This window comes from Grampus griseus, assembly GCF_964374135.1.
Source record: "Grampus griseus genome assembly, chromosome: 14".
Classification (NCBI taxonomy): domain Eukaryota; kingdom Metazoa; phylum Chordata; class Mammalia; order Artiodactyla; family Delphinidae; genus Grampus; species Grampus griseus.
The window spans coordinates 29755717-29779652 of NC_139008.1; the positions used below are offsets into that span (position 1 = coordinate 29755717).

The 23936-nt window shown below is 44.2% G+C and overlaps 1 protein-coding gene across 1 annotated transcript in view; it reads left to right on the forward strand.

The window, feature by feature from the left end:
* Positions 1–23823: 23823 nt before the first annotated feature.
* Positions 23824–23936, forward strand: part of LOC309832696 (uncharacterized protein) — a gene marked incomplete at its 5' end in the record, with an annotated part of 144772 nt that continues 144659 nt past the window's right edge. Inside the window, one exon of the mRNA XM_082670680.1 lies at positions 23824–23878. Within this exon, the coding sequence (XP_082526806.1) occupies positions 23824–23878 (55 nt within the window). The remainder of the gene's footprint in view (positions 23879–23936) is intronic.

Genomic DNA, 23936 nt, shown 5'->3' on the forward strand with positions numbered 1-23936 from the left:
CATGGTATATGATTCCATTTATATGAAATTCTAGAAACCACGAACTAATCAGTGTGTGCCTGGTTGAGGGAGGGATGACCAAGGGGGTGAGGAAACTTTGGGGGTGATGGATTCATTCACTATCTTGATTAGTGGTTGCGGTTTCTTGGGTGGACACATATGTTAAAACTGATCATACTGTACTTCTTAAATATGTCGTTTACATGTCAATGAAGCTGGGAAAGATTTCGGAAGCCGCTAGTGGATTTCAGCGGTGAGGGGACATGATGTGGTTCGGCGAACAGACCTGGGGCAGAAGCCCGGGTTGCAGCAGGGCCTGGGGATGCTGCTCAGGCAGAGAGGAGGGTGGAGGGGTCCCCGTGGAGCAGGCGGAGCTCAGCTTCAGGGAATTCAGACCCCGGTGCCCCTTCTGAACCAGCTGTTGAGTAAAGGAAGACCTTGCAAATTCACCTTTTCAAGAGATGAGTGTACATTTGAAGCCCATTTATTAAAATCTCATTTGACTCCTCAGTGAAACAGAATTGTTTTCCCTGGGTTGTTTGACAGACAGCTGTGGCTGTGAGTTCTGTGAAGGCAGGACTCGGTCAGGCAGAGTCCCTGCTGGAGCCACAGTGCCCAGCACAGGTGTTGGCACGTGCCAGGTGCTCGATGCCAGGCCTGTGTGTCCTAATCCATAGCCACCTTCATTCCCAGACCAGATGGTACAACTCTCGGCCCTTCAAAGTCATCGAGAGCAAAGACAGGCTCAGTCTGACCCCTCAGCTCTCCTTAACCGGGGGAAGAAAGTGGGCTGAGGGTTTCCTGCAACAGGTCTGGAAGTTCTGAAGAGAACAGGGTACCGGCTCCACCTCTAACTTGCTGTGTGACTGTGAGCAAGTCACTGTGCCTCTCTGGGCCTTCTCTTCTGAAAAAATGGGTGGTTGAAAGTTTCACCTCCTGAGGCCCTCGCGAGCTCCACCTATTCCTTCATTCATTCACTCAAGAAACATCCTACGATTCTAAAGTTTAAAAACAAAAAAAGGACGTCCAGATCACCCTTGTTAACCAGAAAGTGAAAAATCCCCAGGAAGTTCACATTCCTAGAGCATTGCTGTTGAGGTTTTGCTATACTTTTCCTGGACTTGGTTTTGCTGAATTAGTGAAGCGGAATTGGGAAAGAGAATACAATAGCGTTCAAATTAATAAGCGTCCTGGCCCCCAACGGCTCCAGCCTTTATGTCTCAGACCCTATGCCCCTCATTGTTTTATTTTTTGTTTTTGCCCCGTGTTTTAATGCACACCTGTTTGGGAGTAGACTGACAGCAAGGTCAGAGAGTCACTTTTGGTGTCAGGCACGATAATAAATTCTGAACAATTCACACAGGAAGAAGCCTGGGGTCATAGGAAGTCAACCAGACAGGAGTCAAGCAACCTGGTCCCCACCCCAAATCTGCCTCCTCTGTAGTCGTGTGACCCCACTTGAAGTGTGACCCCTTCTCCTCTCCAGCCCCTGGGCCTCAATTTTCTAGTCTGGATCAGAGGATCTTTCAGGAACCTCAACAAGGCGAAATGACAAAACCAGCTGCCTAAAGGGTCAGCAGGGGACATTTGTGAGTGAAGCAGGACTAGTGTGTGATGATAGGGAGTGGTGGGGACTGTGGCAAAATGAATGCTGCAAGCTCAGTATATCAGCTACAGGGGGAGTGTGCAAGCAGGGTAGCCAGATACTTTTGTAGTGATTGTATTTTGGGGGAGGGGCACCTCATCCTTTCAAATTATCAAGTCATTCTGATGTTTTCACCTGCTTAGGGGGCAGCCTTTAGGTTTCACTACCTGATGAGTCTGAAAACTGTGTTAGGAAAGTTCATTTCTGTTCTGTGTCTTTATGTGATGTCATTTGTTCTGTCTCCCTCTCTGGGGGGAATCCCTGGATGCCTTCCATTTTCTTTGGAAGAGTGAAACCTAATCCTTTACTCTAGCTCTTGTCCCCAGATTTCCTGTTGATAAGCAGGAAGGGCAAGGCTGACTTCAAGTAAGTGGGTGGATTCCAGGTGCGTGTGGTCAGTAGAAATTGTTCCATCTGCCTGGCGGGCCACAGGGTTTTCCCAGGCGTCTGCCGGTGATCCCCTCTCCAACCTGAGCTCATCTGAGCATCCCCAGCAAGGACACTGTGGAGAAAGGGAAAGTGAAACATTTGACAATCACTTTTTGTTTCAGTGGAGATTGTTTTTTTTTGCTTTGTTCTAGGGCTGGGGCCTGTCCCAGCAGAGAGAACCGGGAAAGGAGCATATGGTAAAAAAATGCTCATAGCTCTTTAGGGTTGTTTTCTAAGCCATAATTTGCATTTCTTGTTCATGTCTGAAATTAAAGTAGTAGAAAAAAAAAAAGCTTATCATAAGCCTGATGGGGAGGTGGTGGGTTGAGGTCTCCCCTTTCTGTACATGCTTGAACTTGAAACTCTTAGCACAACAAGGAGCTCCCAGCAGCTGTAGGGGAGGGTGTGGGGGAGGGGTGGCGGGTGGAGGCTCTGAATTCATCGGCTTCATCAGCTGAATCTGATCACTGCTGCCTGTGATGATGTGATTTAGGGATTCTTTCCCTAGTTTCGCTGAGGGCCTGTCTTTTTTTTTTTTTTAGTTGAAGTATATATAGTTGATTTACAGTTAGTTTCAGGTGAACAACATAGTGATTCAATAATTACATTAAAGATAAATCAAGTAAATACCATAACTAAAAGGCAGAGAGGGCTTCCCTGGTGGCGCAGTGGTTGAGAGTCCGCCTGCCGATGCAGGGGACACGGGTTCGTGCCCCGGTCCGCGAAGATCCCACATGCCGTGGAGCGGCTGGGCCCGTGAGCCATGGCCGCTGAGCCTGCGCGTCCCGAGCCTGTGCTCCGCAACCGGAGAGGCCCGTATATCTCAAAAAAAAAAAAAAAAAAGTGCCAGTTTGTATAATTTACTGTGACAATTGGTAAGATGAGGGTGGAGTGAATTGTGAATGCAGCGTAAATTGGACCTTTAAATGAGGTCATAACCATTAACAAGTATAATAAGAACATAACATACAAATAAATAATATTTTAAAAGCAAGAGTAGACTTTGAGGGTTGGACATCAGTACTATTGTCTTTGGAACTGGTACGATGCTGGGTGAGAGTTAGTATGCAGTGTGAGCTTGATGAATTTGAGAAGCAAAAAGAACTGAAGGCAGTTCCATTAAGAACCTGACTGAGCCTGGGGCGCGCAACCTGCCGTGTGGCCAACGCATATCATTTCAACTTCCCGGGCTGAGGTCCTCTCTTCTCTAAAAAGAGGCAGGCTGATCCTTCCAGCTCTAAACGTCTGTGCTGGGACATGGGCAGATCAGAGAGAAGGGTCTGGAACATGCCCCAACATGCTGGAACGTTCCAGGGGCTGGCTTTCTGGGGGTATCAGAGGCAAACTCCTGGGCGAGCCAGGAGACCCATCAAGACACAGGCTTGGCATCCAAGAGTCTCAGTTAGGACTGGGCAGTGTCCAGCTTTGATAAGCAGGATCAGAAGAGCCAAGCAGGGAGACTAAACCACAAGAACTGGCACCTGGGTCCCCTTCCTGCCGTCTGCCGCCAGGTGTGAGCATTTGTGTCAGCACGCCTGGCTTACCATGGGGATGAAGGCACCTCTGCAGCCATTTGAAAGCCCCCGCATTCCTTTCACAGGGGGGGTCATGGGGGCCGCCTCCCTCCCTGGCTGGCCCGAGAATGCCACGTTTACAGTGACTCTCTTACCTTCACTGACCCAAGGTGAAGGGTTTCTTCCCTGGGTCATGATTAATGGAGCCCATTCCTTGGAAGCAGGAGCAAATGAATGCTTGGGCATGATTTATAGTCCTCACGTGAGCTCACTTATTACCTTGCAGCGGATGTGAATGGAATATTGGGCAGGTGTGTCTGTTTGGAGGCGGTGGAGCTTGGAAGCAGGTTTATATAAAGCTGAGGCCCCGGCGCAGTGGCTGGTGGGTCTGTGAGTAGCGGGCATCGGGGGAGAAGGTTCTGGGAGAAGCAGGCCTCCAAATACAGAGACGTGCTCAGACTCCACTATAGAATCTCCTCTGCCAACAGCCACTGAAAAAGGGCTTCTAGGTAAGAACTTATGTGTTTTTTTGTTTTGGTAATAGCTTTATTGAGATAAAATTCACATACCATGCCATCCACACATTTAAAGTGTACAATTCAGTAGTTTTTTAGTATATTCACAGAATTTTACAACTATCACTACAACCCCTCTTACAACATTTTCATCAACCCCCAAAAGACACCCCATACCTTTTAGTTATCATCCACCCATCTACCCCACCTCACCACCCGCGAGTCCTAGGCAACCGCTAATCTATTTTGCCTCTGGAGTTTCCCACTCCGGACATTTCATATAAATGGAATCGTATAGTGTGTGGTTTTTTTTGCATCTGGCTTTTTTTCTCTTAGCATGTTTCCGCGGTTTATCCATGTTGTAGCATGTACTGGTACTTCGTTCCTTTGGACGGTCAGATGGTCTTCCGTTGTATGGATATATCACATCTTGTTTATCCGTTCGTCTGTTGATAGCTACCTTTTTCTAAGGAATTCATGGTTCTAAAATGGCTACTCATTGTAGTGGCTGTTCAAGAAAGAATTAGCTGTGCGCCCTTTGTCCGTAAAATGATTATTAGTTTCCTTCTGTGTTCTTTGAAAATCTTTTATTATGGTAGCAAATCAAGGTTGGAACTTTGGAGGATGAAAGGGGCTGCTATGTATGATTATACTGGGCAACACCTGTGAAGCAGGGTTGTGCTGGGCAAACCCGAGGTACAGATGCCCTCATTCCTGGGCCAAGTGAGAATGATGAATGGCCTTGTTCAGCGGGCCCTGGGCTGAGGATTCAGGGTCCTCGAGAAACCTAAGTGTGATTTTTTTCAGGCCTGGCCAAGTGCTTTCAAAGGCTGTACCTGGCAGCCCCCGACCCCTGCCGGGGGAGGGGGGAAGGCAGCTGCCCTCCCTGGCGTGTTTGGTGACAGCCAATGAATTGCAGCCTCTGAGGGGAGTTGCAGACGAGGGCCCAGCCCCCCAACACTGCTCTGCATACCTGCATTCCTAGGTCTTTTTATCTGAGGCCTCAGGCGGTGGTCTCCTTCAGGTGTCCCTGCTGAGGCCTCCCTGTGCTATAGGTGGGGAGGAGGGGACCCTTGAAGATGCTCTTCCACTCCTCTTCCCACCCCCGCCAGCTCAGGGTCCATAAAACTGCCATAGACTTTTTGGGAGGCTCCCTCAATAAGTGAGAAAAGCCGCACGTCTGGGCTGATCCCCCGATCCTCCACGGGTGCCAGTTCCCTGGGGGGAAGTGGAACAAAGGGAGTCAGCGCTTTCCCCACTGTAGGAAGTGACGCAAAGTGTAACTCCTTTCATTTTGGGCTTGTTGCATGAATTGGCTGCTCTGACACCAGGCAGCTTCGCCAGGTCTCTGCAAACTGAAGCCGCGCGCTCCCGACATCAGCTGGAAGGGCTGCTGCATCTTTGATTGTGCAATGATGTCTGCGGGTGGGGTGGCACGGAGCTGGTGTATTGAATTTAGAATATGCAGATTGTGACTGCCTGAAATTGGCACAAGCCACCCACTTGGGTCCTCAGGTAGCTCCCACTTTAGGGAAGTGAAAACCCCAGGGTCGTTTTGATTAAAGGGACAGTTTCAGTACTTTCACACCAAGGAAGTAAAGTCACAAATGTATTATTGACAGAAACAGTGGGGGAGGTGATATTGCAGTCAGCTGTGGGGAGGGCAGTCTTCCATCCCAGGTCAGAGGGGTTGGGAGATAGACCGTGAGCACCTATGACTTACGGCCTGTGGTTGGGGCAAAGGCCACTCACTTTTCTCACGCTCAACTCTTAAGTGGTTATTTTTCAAAGCACCCTGGGAGAAACAAAGCAGGAGCTTGGCAGGGTTGGTGGGTGTAGGGGAGGGGAATCCTAAACTCAGATCCTACAAGGCTGGACTCCTGGTGTGAGCAGGGTTGTCATGCTGTAAAAAGTTTGGTGTGGACAAAAAAAATGTTGCCTGCTATTTCATTAAACAGAGAATGTTGCCCCCTGCCAAGCTATCAGCCACTGTAGCTGCCCCCGAGGGGAATTCAGGGTGGAGAAAATCAGCTCCACACACGACAGGCCAATAAATCAACAGATGAGTTTTGGGGGGCAAGGAACAGCGACTTTACTTTATTCGGAAAGCCAGCAGACCAAGAAGATGGTGAACTAGTGTCCAAAAGCCATCTGCCCTGAATTAGAATTCAGGCTTCTTTTATACTAAAAAAGGAGAGGGTCAATTTCTGGTTCTGTTCAGGCTCCGGAGGGGACTTGTTAATTTCTTTCTTCCTGCAGCCATTCACAGGTGGGCCTGGTCAGGAGGTTTACTGCCAGATAAACAAAGGTGTTACAGCTTAAGGCTCATTACAAGGGAGCAGGGTTCCCAGAGATGGGCCATTGTAATTTAAGCTTATAGGCAACATCTCTTTCATGATTAACTTGTAGCTAAAGTAATAGAATACAAAGGTTAAAGTAAAAGAAACAGATCCAATATGGGGTAAAATTTTTTCTTCCCTGTTACAACACTGGCCCTAGATAAGATGCATATCAAAGGAATAATTTCAGTGAGCCCAGACTTGCATCTTCCCATATATAGAAAAGTACTAAAATCATTAACTTGAGATGTCTGCTTTTGGTGATTAGCAATAATCTTTTGATATTCTATTACATGTTTTCTTCAGCAAAAACTCCTATATATCCTGGCTCTTCCCTTACCTCTTTGAAACAGTTCCTCAGAGCTATCTGCCCTGGGCTACAGCCCTTAGTAAAGTCCCCACAATAAAACATAACTGGCAACTTTTAGTTTGTGCATTTTTTTTCAGTCGGCATTAGGCAACAACTCAAAACAGCTGTTTTCTCATCACAATTGACCCTGTGATGAGGAATACTAGAGGGAGGGGTGGGCTTCGCCCTTGACAAGATATACTGTCGGTTGTCAAGTGTTTCATATCCATGGCCTTTATGGGCCTCCCCACTTTCACCTGCAGAACGTCCAAACACCTTTTCACATTTCTTTTCCCTGATAGCACTGTGTCCTCATCCTTCAGGAGCTGCCAATATTACATCCAGACGTCTTGGCCCTTTCACTTACAAAAATTTTTAAATTTTATTTTTAAAATTTTCTTTCTTTTTTGGCTGCGTTTGGTCTTCGTTGCTGCATGTGGGCTTTCTCTAGTTGTGGCGAGCGGGGGCCACTCTTCGTTGTGGTGTGTGGGCTTCTCATTGTGGTGGCTTCTTGGTGTGGAGCATGGACTCTAGGCGTGTGGGCTTCAGTAGTTGTGACACGTGGGCTCAGTAGTTGTGGCTTACGGCCTCTAGAGCGCAGGCTCAGTAGTTGTGGTGCATGGGCTTAGTTGCTCCGTGACATGTGGGATCTTTCCTGGATCAGGGCTTGAACCTGTGTCCCCTGCATTGGCAGGCAGATTCTTAACCACTGTGCCACCAGGGAAGTCCTAACAATTTATTTTTGAATAAACATCATATGCCCCAGAACAAAATTCAAATGGTACTGAGGCAGGAGATAGACGGACTCCAGGCGAGGCATTTATAATTGGCCTCCTTACATTTCATAGGGCAGGAAAAGTGGGCTTCAGGCTGGACACTCACAACTAGCCTCCTGTTTGCATTTCCTGAGACAGGAGATAGGTGGGCTCCCGGTAAGGCATTTACCATCAGCCTCCTGTTTGCTCTCCAAAATGGAAGTAACCACTGAAACAGGGTAAACAGCCAGGCTTTGTCTCTTGTGGATGCCCTAATATAACAGTCATGGCAGGAACAGGGGCAAAACCCTGTTTGAGTAAAGGATCAAGCGATCACATATCCCCCCCCCCAACACCTTGGGGTAAGGGAGACACCACACGTGTGCAGGAAAGCTCCTTGGGGGCCATAATGAGTCCTGCTTCTTCCAGATGCCTTTGTGTCAGTTCCTGCCCTATATAAATGACTTAACCGCCTCCTTACTGCACTCCCCCTCATTAGGGAGGACGCCCACGCCCTTTCTCTCTAGGTGTGCGTCTCTGCCTTGCTTCTACCTTAGCTAAACAAACTTGTTTCTCTGTGTGCTCTCCCACTAGTTGTTGTGCTGTGTCTCTAATAATAAACTTTGTACCTGTTTTTTACAGTTTTTGCCTCCATGAGAAATGAATTTTTCACTGGGGGCAAGAGCCAGGGAAGAATAGCTTCTGGCCTCTAGCCCTTGCTGGCCTGGTGGCTAGGATTCCTGGTTTTCATCCAGGCTACGCAGGTTCAGTTCCTGGGCAGGGAAATAAGATCTCGCTTAGCAACACGGCTCACTTCTCCCTCTCTGAGATCAGTACAGTGAAGATGGACTCCCTTACACCTCTGGCCCCTCATCCAGTTTTTTACCCCAGACAAAACCACTGTTACCAGTTCCTGGTGGGTCCTTCTGAAACCGTGCAACTCACAGTGGGACTTGAACCCACATGCTGGGACTCGAACCCGGCCAAAACCCACGGTCTTCCAACTGAGATCACTCGCCTGGTTTCAGGACTTAATGAAGCTCAGGTTCTTGATGTCTCATGGCAGAAAGAATTCAGTGAGAGACAAAGTGGTAGGTAAGAAGTGGATTTATTTAGAGAGAAACACACCCCACAGACAGAGCATGGGCCATCTCAGAAGGTGAGACCGGCCCCAGGGTATGAGGTTGTCAGTTTTTATAGGGGTGGGAAATTTTATAGGCTAATGTGTGGGAGGAGTATTAGTGGAAGGGGCGGGGATTTCCAGAAATTGGGCCAGTGCCCACTTTTGATCTTTGTGGTCGGCCTTGGAACTGTCATGGCGTCTGTGGGTGTGTCATTTCGCTTGCTGATGTGTTACAGTGAGTGTACACTGAGGCTCCAGGTCTAGTGGAAGTCTACTCGTCCGCCATCTTGGACCCATTTGGTTCTGATCAGTTTATGTCATGTCCTCGGGCTGTCATTCTTTCAAAGGTTGTGCCCTGCCCCCTTCCCTCCTGTTTCACTTCCAGAGAGTTCTGTACATTAACAAGGGTATTTTCTCTCTTCTATCTTTTAACATACAATGGTGGCAGATAACATGCAACACCCTGAATCCTGCTTTTTCTTTGCTTTAACAAAATATTACAGATCTGGCCCATTTTTTGTCTGTAGTACATACAGCTCCACTGTGTGGCTATACATGTCCTTTGTGTAATTCACCCGACCTCGTACGAAGGACATGGCGATGGTCTCCAGTCTTTGGCTATCACAGGCAATAACGCTGTGAAAGATCTTGTGGATTTGTAAGCAGATAGGATAGTGGGTCCCCGGAGAAAGCACCAGGCGTGGCTGTCTTGACATAAAAGGAGCCATTTTTGGCCTAAGCCATTTTGTGATCTAAGCCTGACCACAAGACTTGCCCTTGAACAGGTCTCAGTAATTAATCATCTTAAGGGAAGTGAAGAAGTGCAGGAACAAAGCAAAAGTAGTCAAGAAACGATAGTTCAGCAATAAAACTGAATCCTAGTTCTTCCTCAAGGGAGGTAGGTAACATTCTGATAGTCTTTGATTTCTGTAGGAACTAAGGCCCCCACCCATGTGGTGGATGGAATGATGTTGACCCTCCTGATTTCAATCAGCTAAAGCTTGGACTCTTGTCGAGGAATTCTATGTTGAATTTTCCTCTGCTCAAGCCCCTTCATGAATATGCAGGTACCCTCAGTTTAAAACTTCTCCAATTTTGCTCTTCGGGAGACACTGCTTTGAGAAAGATCCCTGGTGTTCTCCTCACTTGATAAAGTCATAAATCCTTCTCCTGCTCTTTGGCTTGGTTGTGTCTCTTGGCCTGATGCCCACCAAGAGGCGAACCCAGTTTTCGGGTAACAGGTTTCCTGTTTTCCCCACAAGCAAGTACAGTTGTAGGATAATGTGGTGGGGAGGTGGCCCCTGAAGATATCCACGCACGGGTCTCTGGAGCCTGCGAATATGTCATGGCCCAAGGCCAGAAGGACTTTGCAGGTGGGATTAAGTTTATAGACCTTAACACAGGGAACTTCTCCTGGATTATCTGGGTGGTTTCAATGTGGTAAACTGAATAATGGCCCCCAAATACATTCACATTCTGATCTCCCCAACTTGTGAATGTTACCTTACATAGCAAAGGGACTTTGCACATGTGATTAAGGTGAAAACCTTGAGATGGGGGAGTCTCCTGGCTTATCCAGGTGGACCCACTGTCATCACAGTGGTCCTTAAAAGAGGGAGGCAGGAGAAGTCAGAATCAGAGCAGCAGGTGTGCCAGAACTGAAGCAGAGATTGGAGTGATGCACTTGAAGATGGAGGAAGGGGCCATAAGCCAAGGAGTGTAGGAAGCCTCCAGAAGCTGGTAAAGACAAGGAAGTGGCTTCTCTCCACTCAGAGCCTCCAGAAGGTATCAGCCCGGCCAACACCTGGTCTTTTTTAGTCCAGTGAGATCCTTGTCAGACATCTGACCTCCAGTACAGTAAGAGAATAAATGTGTGTGGTTGTAAGTCACTAGGTTTCTTGTAATTTATTGTCACAGCAGCCATAGGAAACGAATACTCCCAATCTATCACATGAGCCCTTAAAAGCAGAGAACTTTCTCTGGCTGGAAGCAGAAGGATGTAATGGAAGGAAATAATCAAGGCATGTGAGGGGCCACGAGAAAGGCCTGAGAAGGAATGTGGGCAACCTCTGGGAGAAAAGCCAGGCTCCCAGCTAGAAACAGAGACCTTAGTCCCACGATCACAAGGAACCGGGTTCTGTCAACAACCTGAATGAGACTGGAAGCAGATTCATCCAGTGAAATAAAATTCATATTTTATGGCAAGACCAGAAAATTCAAGCATAAATATTCTTCTCTGTCCTTTGGCTTCCTCTCTCCCTGCAGTGCGTCGTGTATCTGCATTGTGTTTCAACCAAACCTCCCCCATCAGCAGGAATACCTGCTCAACCATAAAAAGCCACATGCTCCCAGCATCACCAAGACAACTCCTTAAAAGATAACATTCCTTCGAAATCTTGTAAGGGGTCACATGACCCACAATGATGCTTAGATTTGGATTATAATCTGTCAATAATATGTCATTTGATGTACAGCCCTCTGTCAAAAAAAAATATTATATAACTGTGCCTTGACTTCTAACAGGCAGAACAATTTTCAGAGCTTTCTGAGATGCTCTTCCTGGGTTATAATCCTCAAATTTGGCTTGAATAAAATTGTCCATTTCTTTCTTAAATCAACTGATTAATTTTTCATCGACAATCCCTAGAGCCTCCAGAAAGGAACACAGTCCTTGGCGGATTACATAAATGGCACATGGAAGCACACGGTGGAGTAGTACGCAGCTGCAGAAAAGAACAAGTCAGATCTGTGATCTTTTATTAAAGAAAAAACAGGCACAGTGTTGCATATTTTAGGGCACCATTGTATGTTAAAAGACAAGACAGAAGGAAGAGAGAAAATACAAGGATTTGCTTGTCAACGTGTAAAATTCCCTGGAAGGAAGGGTCCACCAGGGACAAGTAACAGCTTGATCTCAGCCTGTGAGGTTTGAAGCAGCTGAGCTATTGCTGCACCTGGACTTCTGACCTCCAGGACTTTGAGATCATAAGCGGGTGTTTTAAGCCATTCGAGTGGTGGTAATATGTGTTATAGCAATAGTAAAAAAACTAGGTAAATTCCTAAAAAAAAAAAAATGTTTTCTAAAAGTGGGTCCAAAGTAAGTATATTTAAATTTAGCAGCTGCTAAATTTCCTCCTCAAAGTTTGCGCTGATTTCTGCCCTGATGTAGTGCATGGGATGCTTGTTTCCCCACAGTGCAGCCAGAAGACCATTTGTCACAGTGCTTTATCTTTATCTGGTGGATGAACAGGATATCACACGGTAGATTTAAAAGAGTTTATTGAGATATAATTGACATACAGCAAACCACACATATTTAAAGAATATAATGTGATACATTTTGACCGGTTTATACTGGTAAAACCATGATCACAATCAAGGTAGGGAAAATACTCATGACCTGCAAAAGCTTCCGCATTCTTTGTTATGTAAATTCCCCATTCCATGCAACTAGTGATCTGCTTTCCAAATTTTCAGTTTCTAGAATTTTATATAGGGACCCCCATTCCCCGGTGGTCCAATGGCTAAGACTCCACGCTCTCAATGCAGGGGGACCTGGGTTCAGTCCTTGGTCAGGGAACTAGATCCCACATGCCGCAGCTAAGACCCGTCACAGCCAAATAAATATTAAAAAAAAAAAACTTCAAAAGACAAGAATTTTATATAAATGGAGACATACAGCAGGTACTCCCTGCCCCTGCCCTGGCTTCTTTCAGAATAATAACTTTTTTCTTTAAAATAAATTTATTTATTTATTTTTGGCTGTGTTGAGTCTTCGCAGCTGTGTGCTGGCTTTCTCTAGTTGTGATGAGCGGGGGCTACTCTTCGTTTTGGTGTGCAGGCTTCTCATTGCGGTGGCTTCTCGCGGAGCACGGGCTCTAGGCTCGTGGGCTTCAGTAGTTGTGGCACGTGGGCTCAGTAGTTGTGGCTCACAGGCTTTAGTGCACAGGCTCGGTAGTTGTGGCACACAGGCTTAGTTGCTCTGCGGCATGTGGGCTCTTCCCGGACCAAGGAACAAATGCGTGTCCCCTGCATTGGCAGGCGGATTCTTAACCACTGCGCCACCAGGGAAGTCCCTCAGAATAATTATTTTGAGGTTCATCTATGTTATTTTATGTACCAATAGTTTGTTTCTCAGGACTTCTCTGGCAGTCCAGTGATTAGGACACCATGCTTCCTCTGCAGGAGGCGTGGGTTTGATCCCTGGTCAGGGAGCTAAGATCCCACATGTCTCATGGCCAAAAAAAAAAGTTTGTTTCTCTTTATGGCTGAATAGTGTTTCATTGTATGGATGTACTAAATACGTTTATCCATTTACCTGTTGATGGACATTCGGGTTGTTTCCAGTTTTTTTTTTTTTTTTTTTTTTTTCGGTATGCGGGCCTCTCACTGTTGTGGTCTCTCCCATTGCGGAGCACAGGCTCCGGACGTGCACGCTCAGTGGCCATGGCTCACGGGGCTAGCCGCTCTGTGGCATGTGGAATCTTCCCGGACCAGGGCACAAACCTGTGTCCCCTGCATCGGCAGGCGGACTCTCAACCACTGCGCCACCAGGGAAGCCCTGTTTCCAGTTTTGAGCTTTACAAACAAAGCTGTTATGAATATTTGTGTCCAAGTCTTTGCATGGGCATGTGCTTTCTTTACTCTTGGTTAAATATCTCAGAATGGAGTGGCTGGGTCAAATGGCAGGTGTATGTTTGACTTTTGAAGAAACTCACTTGGTAGCTTTATTTTATATTTCTTTTATGCCTGGGGTTGAGCCTCTTTTCGTTGGATGAAAATCTATTTATGCACTGTTTTCTGTGAACAGGATGCTCATATACTTTGTCCATTTATTAAATAATCTGTCTCTCTAGCTATGTGTGATGCTATTTTCATCACGTGATAATTCCCATGTGTACTTGATTCCTTTCTGGCCTCTCTCTTTTCCACTTGAACATAATATGGAGGCAGAAGACACTTAAGCAGTAATTTACAACCCCTTCATTTTGCCAATGAATAAATGAGTCCAGAGATATCAAGTGACTTTTCTAAGATCACACAGCTAATTGAAAAAGTAAAGAGATGAGCTAGCACTCCCCTCAAACCCTGGCGTTTCCAGTCTCACTAACAGCCAACATGGAGCAGACTTTATTTCAAAGACAAAAGATATGGCAAAAAATAGAAGTCATACAGTGTCTGCTTTCAGATCACAATGGAATTAAACTCTAAATCAATATCAGAAAGACAGCTAGAAAAATCCTTAAATACTTGGAGATTGAAACACACTTCTAAATAACACGAGTCAAAAAAGAAATCTCAAGAGAAAATTTTAAGTATTTTGAACTAAATGAAAATGCAGCTTATCAAAATGTGTGGGGTTCAATAAAGGCAGTGCTTACAGGGGAATTTATAACACTGAATGCATATATCAGAAAAGAAGAAATATCTAGAATCAATAGGCTTCTGCCTGAGGAAACTAGAGAAAGAAGAGCAAATCAAAGAAAGCAGAAGAAAAGAAATGATAAAAACTCGAGCAGAAACCAGTGAAGTTGGAACAGGAAACCAGAGCGAATCAACAAAACCAAAAGCTAGTTCTTCGAAAAGATAAGTAAAATTGACAAGCCTGTAGCCAGGCTAACTAAGAAAGAAAGAGAAAGGACACAAATTGCTAATAGCAGAAATGAGGGATGAGACATCTCTACAGATCCCATGGACTTTAAAAGGATAGTAAAGGAATATAAACAACTCTATGCCCATAAATTTGATAACCTAGATGAAATGGACCAGTTCCTTGAAAGACACAGTCTGCCAAAACTCACCCACGAAGGAATAGACAATCTGAACAGACCTATATCTGTTAAAGAAATTGAGTCAATAATTAATAACCTTCCAACACAGAAATTACTAGGCCCAGTGGGTTCACTGATGAATTCTACCAAACATTTAAAGAATACATTATACCAATTTTGTACACTCTCCTTCAGAAGATAGAAGCAGAGGGAATAATCCCCTAATTCTAGGAGGCCAGAATTACCCTACTATGAAAACCAGACAAAGACACTACAAGAAATGAAAATTACAGACCAGTATCTTTCATCAATATAGATGCAAAAAACCTTAACAAAATATTAGCAAATCAAATCCAATAATGTATAAAAAGAATTGTGCACCATGACCAAGCGGGTTTATCTCAACTACGCAAGATTGGTTCAACGTTTGAAAATTAATATAATTTATTACATCAACTGGCTAAAGAAGAAAAATCACAACATCATATCAATAGATGCAGAAAAAGCATTTGACAAAAACCTTATATGCATTCATGATAAAAACTCTCAGTAAACCCTGAGGAATAGAGGGGAACTTCCCCAAACTGATAAAGATAATCTATAAAAATCTACAGTTTATGTCATACTTGATGGTGAGAAACTAGAAGCTTTCCCCTGAGATCAGGTACAAGACAAGAACATCTCTTCACTACTCCTTTTCCGCATAATACTGGCAGTCCTAGCTAATGCAAAAATATAGGGAAAGGATATATAAAGTATATAGACTGGGAAGGAAGAAATAAAACTGCCTTTCTTTGCAGATGATATGATAATCTATATAGAAAATCTGAAAGTATCAACCAAAAAAATTCTGAAATTATTAAGCTATTATAGCAAGGTTGCAGAATGCAAGATTAATATACAATAGCCAATTGCTTTCCTATCTACTAGCAATGAACCTGTGGAACTTGAAATTAAAAACAATACCATTTACATTAGCACTCCAAAAATGAAATACCTAGGTATAAATCCAACAAAATATGTAAAAGATCTACATGAGGAAAATTACAAAACTCTGAAAGAAATCATAGAACTAAATAAATGGAGAGAGATTCCTTGTTCATAGATAGGATGACCCATTATTGTCAAGATGTCAGTTCTTCCCAATTTGATCTATAGTTTCAATGCAATCTCAATAAAAATCCCAGGAAGTTATTTTGTCAATATCAACAAACTGATTCTAAAGTTTGAGGAGAGGCAAAAGACCTAGAATAGCCAATGCAATATTGGAGGAGAAAAGCAAAGCTGGAGGGCTGACACAACCTGACTTCAAGACTTACTATAAAGCTACAGAATTTAAGAGTGTGGTATTGGTGAAAATATAGACAAATAGATCAATGGAACAGAATAGAGAGCCCAGATATAGACCTACATAAATATACTCAGCTGATCTTTGACAAAGGTGCAAAAGCAACACAATGGAGCCAAGATAGCCTTTTCAACAAATGGTGCTGAAACAACTGGACATCCACATGTGAAAAAAAAAAGTCTAGACACAGGACTTACACCCTTTACAAAAATTAACTCAAAATGGATTGTAGTGACTTCCCTGGCAGTCCAGTGGTTAGGACTCTGTGCTTTCACTGCTGAGGATGCGGATTCAATCCCTGGTCAGGGAATTGAGATCTTGCAAGCCACGCAGCATGGCCAAAAAAAAATTTAAAAATGGATTGCAGACCTAAATGTAAAACACAATTATAAAACTCCTAAGGGACTTCCCTGGTGGTCCAGTATCTAAGATTCCACTCTCCCAGTGCAGGGGGCCAGGGTTCGATCCCTGGTCAGGGAACTAGATCACTCATACTGCAACAAAGATCCTGCGCTCTGCAATGAAGATTCCTCGTGCCTCAACTAAGACCTGACACAGCCAAATAAGTAAATAAATATTTTAAAAGACAAAAACAAACAAACAACAAACCTCCTAGAAGATAACACAGAAAATCTAGATAACCTGGGATTTAATGATGACTTTTTAAATATGACACCAAAAGCATAATCCATGAAAGAATAAATTGATAAGCTGGAATTGATGAAAATTTAAAATGTCTGCCATGCAAAAGACACTGTCGAGAATGAAAAGATAAGCCACAGATTGGAAGAAAACATTTGCGAAAGATACATCTGATCAAGGACTATTATCCAAAATACCCAAAGAACTCTTAAAACTCAACAATAAGAAAACACACAACCCAATTAAAGTATGGGCCAACAACATCACTGATGAACATAGATGCAAAAATACTTAACAAAATACTAGCAAGCAGACTCCAACAGCACATTAAAAGGATCATACACCATGATCAAGTGGGGTTTATCCCAGGAATGCAAGGATTCTTCAATATATGCAAATCAATCAATGTGATACACCATATTAACAAATTGAAGGAGAAAAACCATATGATCATCTCAAGAGATGCAGAAAAACCTTTGACAGAATTCAACACCCATTTATGATAAAATCCCTCCAGAAAGTAGGCATAGAGGGAACTTACCTCAACATAATAAAGGCCATATATGACAAACCCACAGCCAACATCGTTCTCAATGGTGAAGAACCGAAACCATTTCCACTAAGATCAGGAACAAGACAAGGTTGTCCACTCTCACCACTATTATTCAACATAGTTTTGGAAGTTTTAGCCACAGCAATCAGAGAAGAAAAAGAAATAAAAGGAATCCAAATCGGAAAAGAAGTAAAGCTGTCACTGTTTGCAGATGACATGATACTATACATAGGGGATCCTAAAGATGCTACCAGAGAACTACTAGGGCTAATCAATGAATTTGGTAAAGTAGCAGGATACAAAATTAATGCACACAAATATCTTGCATTCCTATACACTAATGATGAAAAATCTGAAAGAGAAATTAAGGAAACATTCCCATTTACCATTGCAACAAAAAGAATAAAATATCTAGGAATAAACCTACCTAAGGAGACAAAAGACCTGTATGCAGAACACTATAAGACACTGATGAAAGAAATTAAAGATGATACAAACAGATGGAGAGATATACCATGTTCTTGGATTGGAAGAATCTATATTGTGAAAATGACTGTACTACCCAAAGCAACCTACAGATTCAATGCAATCCCTATCAAACTACCACTGGCATTTTTCACAGAACTAGAACAAAAAATTTCACAATTTATATGGAAACACAAAAGACCCCGAATAGCCAAAGCAATCTTGAGAAAGAAAAATGGAGCTGGAGGAATCAGGCGCCTGGCCTTCAGACTATACTACAAAGCTACAGTAATCAAGACAGTAGGGTACTGGCACAAAAACAGAAATATAGATCAATGGAACAGGATAGAAAGCCCAGAGATAAACCCACACACATACAGTCACCTTATTTTTGATAAAGGAGGCAAGAATATACAATGGAGATATGACAGCCTCTTCAATAAGTGGTACTGGGAAAACTGGACAGCTACATGCAAAAGAATGAAATTAGAACACTCCCTAACACCATACACAAAAATAAACTCAAAATGGTTTAAAGACCTAAACGTAAGGCCAGACACTATAAAACTCTTAGAGGAAAGCATAGGCAGAACACTCTATGACATAAATCACAGCAAGATCCTTTTTGACCCACCTCCTAGAGAAATGGAAATAAAAACAAAAATAAACAAATGGGACCTAATGAAACTTAAAATTTTTTGCACAGCAAAGGAACCATACACAAGACTAAAAGACAACCCTCAGAATGGGAGAAAATATTTGTAAATGAAGCAACTGACAAAGGATTAACCTCCAAAATTTACAAGCAGCTCATGCAGCTCAATATCAAAAAAACAAACAACCCAATCCAAAAATGGGCAGAAGACCTAAATAGACATTTCTCCAAAGAAGATATACAGATTGCCAACAAACACATGAAAGGATGCTCAACATCACTAATCATTAGAGAAATGCAAATCAAACCTACAATGAGGTATCACCTCACACCAGTCAGAATGGCCATAATCAAAAATCTAGAAACATTAAATGCTGGAGAGGGTGTGGAGAAAAGGGAACCCTCTTGCACTGTTGGTGGGAATGTAAATTGATACAGCCACTATGGAGAACAGTATGGAGGTTCCTTAAAACACTAAAAAGAGAACTCCTATATGACCCAGCAATCGCACTATCTGGGCATATACCCTGAGAAAACCATAATTCAAAAAGAGTCATGTACCACAGTGTTCATTGCAGCACTATTTACAATAGCCAGGACATGGAAGCAACCTAAGTGTCCATCAACAGATGAATGGATAAAGAAGATGTGGTACATATATACAATGGAATATTACTCAGTCATAAAAAGAAATGAAATTGAGTTATCTGTAGTGAGGTGGATGGACCTAGAGTCTGTCATACAGAATGAAGTAAGTCAGAAAGAGAAAAACAAATACCATACGCTAACACATATATATGGAATCTAAAAAAAGAAAAAAAATTGGTTTGAAGAACCTAGGGGCAGGACAGGAATAAAGACGCAGATGTAGAGAATGGACTTGAGGACACTGGGAGCGGGAAGGGTAAGCTGGGACAAAGTGAGAGAGTGGCATGGACTTATAAATACTACCAAATGTAAAATAGCTAGTGGGAAGCAGCCGCATAGCACAGGGAGATCAGCTCCATTCTTTGTGATCACCTAGAGGGGTGGGATAGGGTGGGTGGGAGGAAGACGCAAGAGGGAGGAGATATGGGGATATATGTATACGTCTGGCTGATTCACTTTGTTATAAAGCAGAAACTAACACACCATTATAAAGCCATTATACTCCAATAAAGATGTTAAAAAAAAAAAAGTATGGGCCAAAATCCTTAACAGACACTTCCCCAAGGAAGATACACAGATGGCAAATAAGCATATGAAAAGATGACCCACATCATATGTCAGCAGGGAAATGAAAACTAAAACAACAATGAATACCACTGCATACTTATTTAAGTGGCTGGGCTCTGAAGCTGACAACATCAAATGCTGGTGAGGATGGAGAACAACAGGAATTCTCATACATTGTTGACAGGAATGCAAAATCGTAAGACTACTTTGTTTTTTGTCTTTTGTGGCCGAGTCGCACAGCTTTCAGGATCTCAGTTCCCTGACCAGGGATTGAACCCAGGCCACAGCACTGAAAACCCAGAATTCTAAACACTAGGCCACCAGCCAACTCCTGGTACAGTTACTTTAGAATAGGGTTTAGTGGTTTCTTACAAAACTACTTATACTCTGACCACATGATCCAGCAATAGTGCTCCTTAGTATTTACCCAAATGAATTGAAAACTTATGTCCACACAAAAATCTCCACATGGATGTTTATAGCATCTTTATCTACAATTGTCAAAATTTAGAAGCAACCAAGATGTCCCTCCATAGGTGAAATAAACTGTGGTACATCCAGACAAGGAAATATCATTCAGCTCTAAAGAGAAATGAGCTATCAAGCCATGAAAAGACATGGAGGAACTCTAAATGCATATTGCTACGTGAAAGACATCAATATGAGAAGGCTATGTACTGTGTGATTCCAATTATATGGCATTCTGGAAAAGGCGAAACTACAGAGGCAGTAAAAAGATCAGTGGTTGCCAGGGACTTGGGGAGGGAGGGATGCAGAGGCTGATTACAGAGGATTTTTAGGGCAGTGAAAATACTCTGTATGATACTATAATGGTAGATATATGTCATCATACATATCTCCAAACCCACAGAATATACAACACCAAGGGTGAACCCTAAGGTAAACTCTGGACTTGGGGTGATGATGATGTGTCAGTGTAGGTTCATCAGTGGTAACAAATGTACAATACCATTCTGATGGGGGATGCTGACCATGGGGGAGGCTGTGCGTGCACGAGAGCACGGGGTATTTTGGAAATCTCTATGCCTTCCTGTCAATTTTGCCGTGAACCTAAAACTGCTCTGAAGAATAAGGTCTTACAAAATATGGCTGTAAGGACAAAATCTTCTGTGAAATCCTCTACCCATGTAAGAAGAGCTCACTGCGCCCCCTACTGGTCAGGTCTTCTCTGCCATGGGGCATCTCTCAAGGCAGCTCTGCAAAATCAAGCGTCTTTTGATGGTTTAAAAAGAAGTCTTCTTATTTTTGGTAACTCTGACTTGGGTGTGATGGACCTTAGTTTATCCTCTGCCTTATTTCAGAAGTGGAAGCCCAGCCTCCAGTTGTCTGCCAACCCAATCCTGCAAATTCTTTCAAGGAGGAAGCAGGACCCAGTTTTCGTCGGAGGATGAAGAGGTGGGAAGGCTTGTCTAGGAGGATCTGATTGTGAATCAAGTCCTCGAGTCCCGGAGCTCCATCCTATCAGGGCATCAGATTTTTGTCCAGTAATGACAGACACGGGGAAGGGAGGCCAGAGATGCCCGGAGCCCTACCCCCGTCAACTCCGGTAGATCGGCAGACCCCGATGGTCATGAGAAGGGCCTGGGGGGAGGCGCCCCCCACCATGGTTCTGATTTTCCAGGCCTAGACTGTGATGTCGCTGTATTAACTGGGAAACACCACATGGAAGGTTGCACGGTTTTCTTTCAGATTCCTGACTGTGAAAGGAGAAGGAATCCAGACTTGTGGGCAGAGACCAGAGTCTCCAGGAGGAAGAGATGGAGGAAGTGATAACCGTTGAGCGAAGCTGCCTAAGTCAAAAGAACAGGGACTCTGGAGCAGCACTGGGTTTAAAATCCTCACAAGCTGTGTGACTTTGGGCAAGTGACTTAACCTCTCTGTGTCTCTTCTTTGTCTGTACAATGGGATGCTGCTAGTTCAACTTTGCAGATTGTTGTTAGTGGGGGTGGGCGGGCAGGCGGGGAGGTTTGACTGAATGAGTTGATATTCAGTGAGTGCTTTGCCCTGTACCCATACAGTTTTTTTTTTTTTTAATCTATTTATTTATTTATTTTTGGCTGTGTTGGGTCTTCGTTGCTGTGTGCAGACTTTCTCTAGCTGCGACGAGCAGGGGCTACTCTTTGTTGTGGTGCGCGGGCTTCTCATTGCGGTGGCTTCTCTTGTTGCGGAGCACAGGCTCTAGGTGTGAGGGTTTCAGTAGCTGTGACTCAAAGGCTCTAGAGCGCAGGCTCGGTAGTTGTGGTGGACGGGCTTAGTTGCTCCACGGCATGTGGGATCTTCCCGGGCCAGGACTCGAACCTGTGTCTCCTGCGTTGGCAGGCGGATTCTTAACCACTGCGCCACCAGGGAAGCCCCCAGTTTTTTTTTGATTGAGATATATTTGACATATGACATTATGTGAGTTTAAGGCCTCGAACATATTAGTTTGATACATTTATATTGCAATACGGTTGCCATCGTAGCATTAGCTAACACCTCTCTTGCATCATATAATTATCATCTAGTGTTGGGAAAAATTCAATCTAGTTTCTTAGCAAGTTCAATGTTTACAATACCATTTTGTTGTCTGTAATCACTGTACTGTGTATTAGGTCTCCAGGACTTATTTCTCTCCTAGTTGCAAGTATACAGTTTTCTAGTAACATTATTATCTATTCTTTGAAGTCCCAGGGAAATCTCTCCTTTGTAAATTGCTCCCAGTGACTCCCCACACAATAACCATTCCTTTCTAACCAGAGCTCTCCTTGGTACATTTCTTGTTTTTTTGCACGTGCATCTCATTTCCCTTCAAGAATTTTAGCTCCTCCAGGCCAGCCCTGTCAGATGTAGTTTTCTGCTTTTCCTCAAAGCATTTAGTAGCCCCCCAGAACACATCGAGGGCCCCCAGGCAGCTGTAAGCTGAAGGGCTGTTTGAATCTTCAGCCCTATGGGGGTTTCTGCGCTCAGCCAGTGAAGATATTTGAGCTGGAGGATGGGAAGGTGAAATTACTGGTTTCAAAATATAAAAGAAAATGGCCCAAGTCTAAAAGCCTGATTAGGGAATTCTCCAGTGGTCCAGTGGTTAGGACTCAGTGCTTTCAATGCCAAGGGCCCGGGTTCAATCCCTGGTCAGGGAACTAAGATCCCACAAGCCACGTGGCATGGCCAAAAAAAAAAAAGACAAAGCATAATTAATTATTTCCATAAGACATGATGTGTCAACCAGTCAAGTGGGTCTTAATTTAACTTTAACAAAATTACATCTAACTGTTAATTGAGGGATGAACGAACAAACAAATGTGGCTTATCCATTTGATGACACAATATTCAGCTATAAAAAGGAATGAAATACACACACTACAGCATGGCTGAACCTTGAAAGCATGGTCTCGCTGAAAGAAGCCAGACACGACAGGCCACGTATTGAATGATTCCATTTCTATGAAATGACCCAAAGAGGTAAACCCATGGAGACAGAAAGCAGAGCAGTGGTGACCAGGGACTGGGGTGACAGGAATGAGGAATGACTGCTTATGGGGGGTGGGATTATCTCTTACGGTGATGAAAATATTCTAAAATTGGTTCTGGTGTTGGTTGCACAAGTCTGCGAATATACTAAAATCCATTGAATTGTGTACTTTAAATGGGAGAATTGTGTGATATATTATCTCAATAAAGTGGTTTATAAAAAAGCACACTTATTGTGGGAAGCAGGTGCATAAGAGGGGAGGGGCTGGTCCACGAGGCCTGCAGGGCCTGACGGAGGTGGTGGCTGAGGAACTCTGCTGCCTGGAACCTAAACACCAAAGGGTGCAGGTAGATGTGGGGCTTGGGATCACGTGTGAGAGGACCCCCGGCCTCCCAGAGGACTTGCATCCCTTCTCTGCTGGTGGTCCTAATGTGTGCAGGAGGGAGGCCTTGGGCCTGAAGGATTGAAACACCCCTCAGCTGCTGAGAGCCGTTTCCGAGGTTGGGCTGGCCCTTCTCTTTGCTTCGTCCACCATGAGTGCTGGGAAAGACAAGCCCAAAATCAGACCTCAGAACTCGATAGTGGTGACGGTTGCACAATGCTGTGAATGTATTCAACGCCACCAAATCGCCACTTTAAAATGGTTAAAATGGTAAATTTTATATCTATTAGACCACACACACAAAAAGGTAAACGATGCTATGTTGCCTTCTGCCCTGAGAGCTTCATTTCCAAGGCTTGAAGAGGCAAACCCTTTTTTTTCCCCCAGGCTGAAAAGGGATTTTCCCCCCTCACTGGTCAGAAGCCCCTCCCTCCCTCCCCGTGCTAAGAACTTTATTGGAGGCTCTCGACTGGCTGGGTCTTCGCCCTGGAAGCCACCTCCGCCCCTTCCCATCCCCAACTCCTGTGCTGGGAGTGTGAATTGAAGCTAAGCCCTCCGCTTCGGGAAAGAAGGTTCCTTTCTGGGCTGCTCTGAGCCGCTCTGGAGAGAGAGGCTGGCTGTGTCTCCCTCGGGCCAGCGGCAGTGCCAGCGTCCATGGGGCTCCTTGGTCTGGTCCTGCTCTGGGTGCTGACGGCCGCGACTTCAGGGAGTAAGTAAAGCTGCTGCAATCCTATTCCTTCCGGGGTGGAATGGCGGCAGCCCAGATG